Genomic DNA, 1,346 nt, shown 5'->3' on the forward strand with positions numbered 1-1,346 from the left:
GGAACATGACGCCACTCTCCAGTCACTCTAGATAAAACCATTTTGTCCCGGATTTTATTAAGTTTTTCTCAATGTGATTCGATGTTTTTTGTGTTTGCTTCTTCACGAATTACCCCTCGTAATAATCACCTTCCAGTCAACCCTGCGCATTGCACGCATCCGCACGGAAAGTCAGACCAAAACAAAATATAATATCTGTCAAAAAGCGAATACATAATCGCTAACGAGTCTGGAATAACAAAGAGGAGAAACGTCAAAATTGGAACAGCCGATTTGCTGTCATCCCCATAGTTCCAATCGAGCAGGAGACCTGTCAAAACGACCAGGATTCGCCACTTTGGTATACTCGAGACACTTTAATAATCGCATCCTGCAGTCCAGCACAAATTTTATCGAAAAAATAAGTGTTTTCCGTGAAAATTTCTGTTAAAACCCTGCGGACCAATGTCCCATCTGTTGCGTAACTTCAGCCGGCTGGCCATCGGCAGTTCCAACCGCTTAATGCCGGCCTTAACCGCCTTCCCCGCGGTCGCCACCAACCAATTCCACACGAGCAGCACGTTGTCCAAGAAGTGGAACAGTCACAGTACCGGCCCGAAACGATGGCTCGATTACAACAAAATCGTGTACGCACCGCAAACACCGGACGAAACCCCCCGGCCAGCTTTCGTGTGCCACCAGAAGACCAACATCAAGTACAGCCCGAAAAAGATGTGGTACATTGCCAGCTTCGTGCGGGGCATGTCGGTGGACGAAGCCGTCAAGCAGCTGTCCTTCATCGATAAGAAGGGAGCCGCCGCAGTGAAGGAAGCGATTCTGGAGGCGGTGGAAATGGCCGTCAAGCAGCATAATGTGGAGTTCCGGTCAAACCTGTGGGTGGCGGAATCGTTCTGTGGCAAGGGGCGAGTGTTCAAGGGTTTCCGTCGGCACGGACGGGGCCGGTTCGGTGAGGTCGAGTACAAACATTCGCACTACTTTGTCCGGCTGGAGGAGGGAAGCCCACCGGAGAATTACTACCCGGGACAGGAACCGAAGAGTGGCGACCAGATGCTGCAGGAGTGGCTGGAGTCCATGCGAAAGCGGAAGGTTATCAATTCGCTGTAGAGGTTTGTGTTGGAATAAAAGGATGATAGTTTCGGTTTGAAATTTGCCTTATGATGTTGAATATTTTATGTGAACATGCCCTTAAAAAATGTTACCTAACTCTTAAACATTTTCAGCGTTACAAAGAAAAATATGTTGCGGGAAAAACAATCCGGTACTATTCTTACACGTTTTTTACAAGCTTTTGTATGATTTAGAAACTGTCGGAATTCTTTAAATTTGAATTACTATTATGCCTCTCA

General features: G+C 47.3%; 1 protein-coding gene across 1 annotated transcript; it reads left to right on the forward strand.

The window, feature by feature from the left end:
* The first annotated feature begins 263 nt into the window (after positions 1-263).
* Positions 264-1,146, forward strand: LOC109428434 (large ribosomal subunit protein uL22m). Its single transcript, XM_019704191.3, has one exon. The coding sequence runs from the start codon at positions 445-447 to the stop codon at positions 1,102-1,104; it is 660 nt and encodes a 219-aa protein (XP_019559736.2). The 5' UTR covers positions 264-444; the 3' UTR covers positions 1,105-1,146.
* The last annotated feature ends 200 nt before the right edge of the window (positions 1,147-1,346 follow it).

Source organism: Aedes albopictus, chromosome 1 (assembly GCF_035046485.1).
Source record: "Aedes albopictus strain Foshan chromosome 1, AalbF5, whole genome shotgun sequence".
In the NCBI taxonomy this organism is placed as follows: domain Eukaryota; kingdom Metazoa; phylum Arthropoda; class Insecta; order Diptera; family Culicidae; genus Aedes; species Aedes albopictus.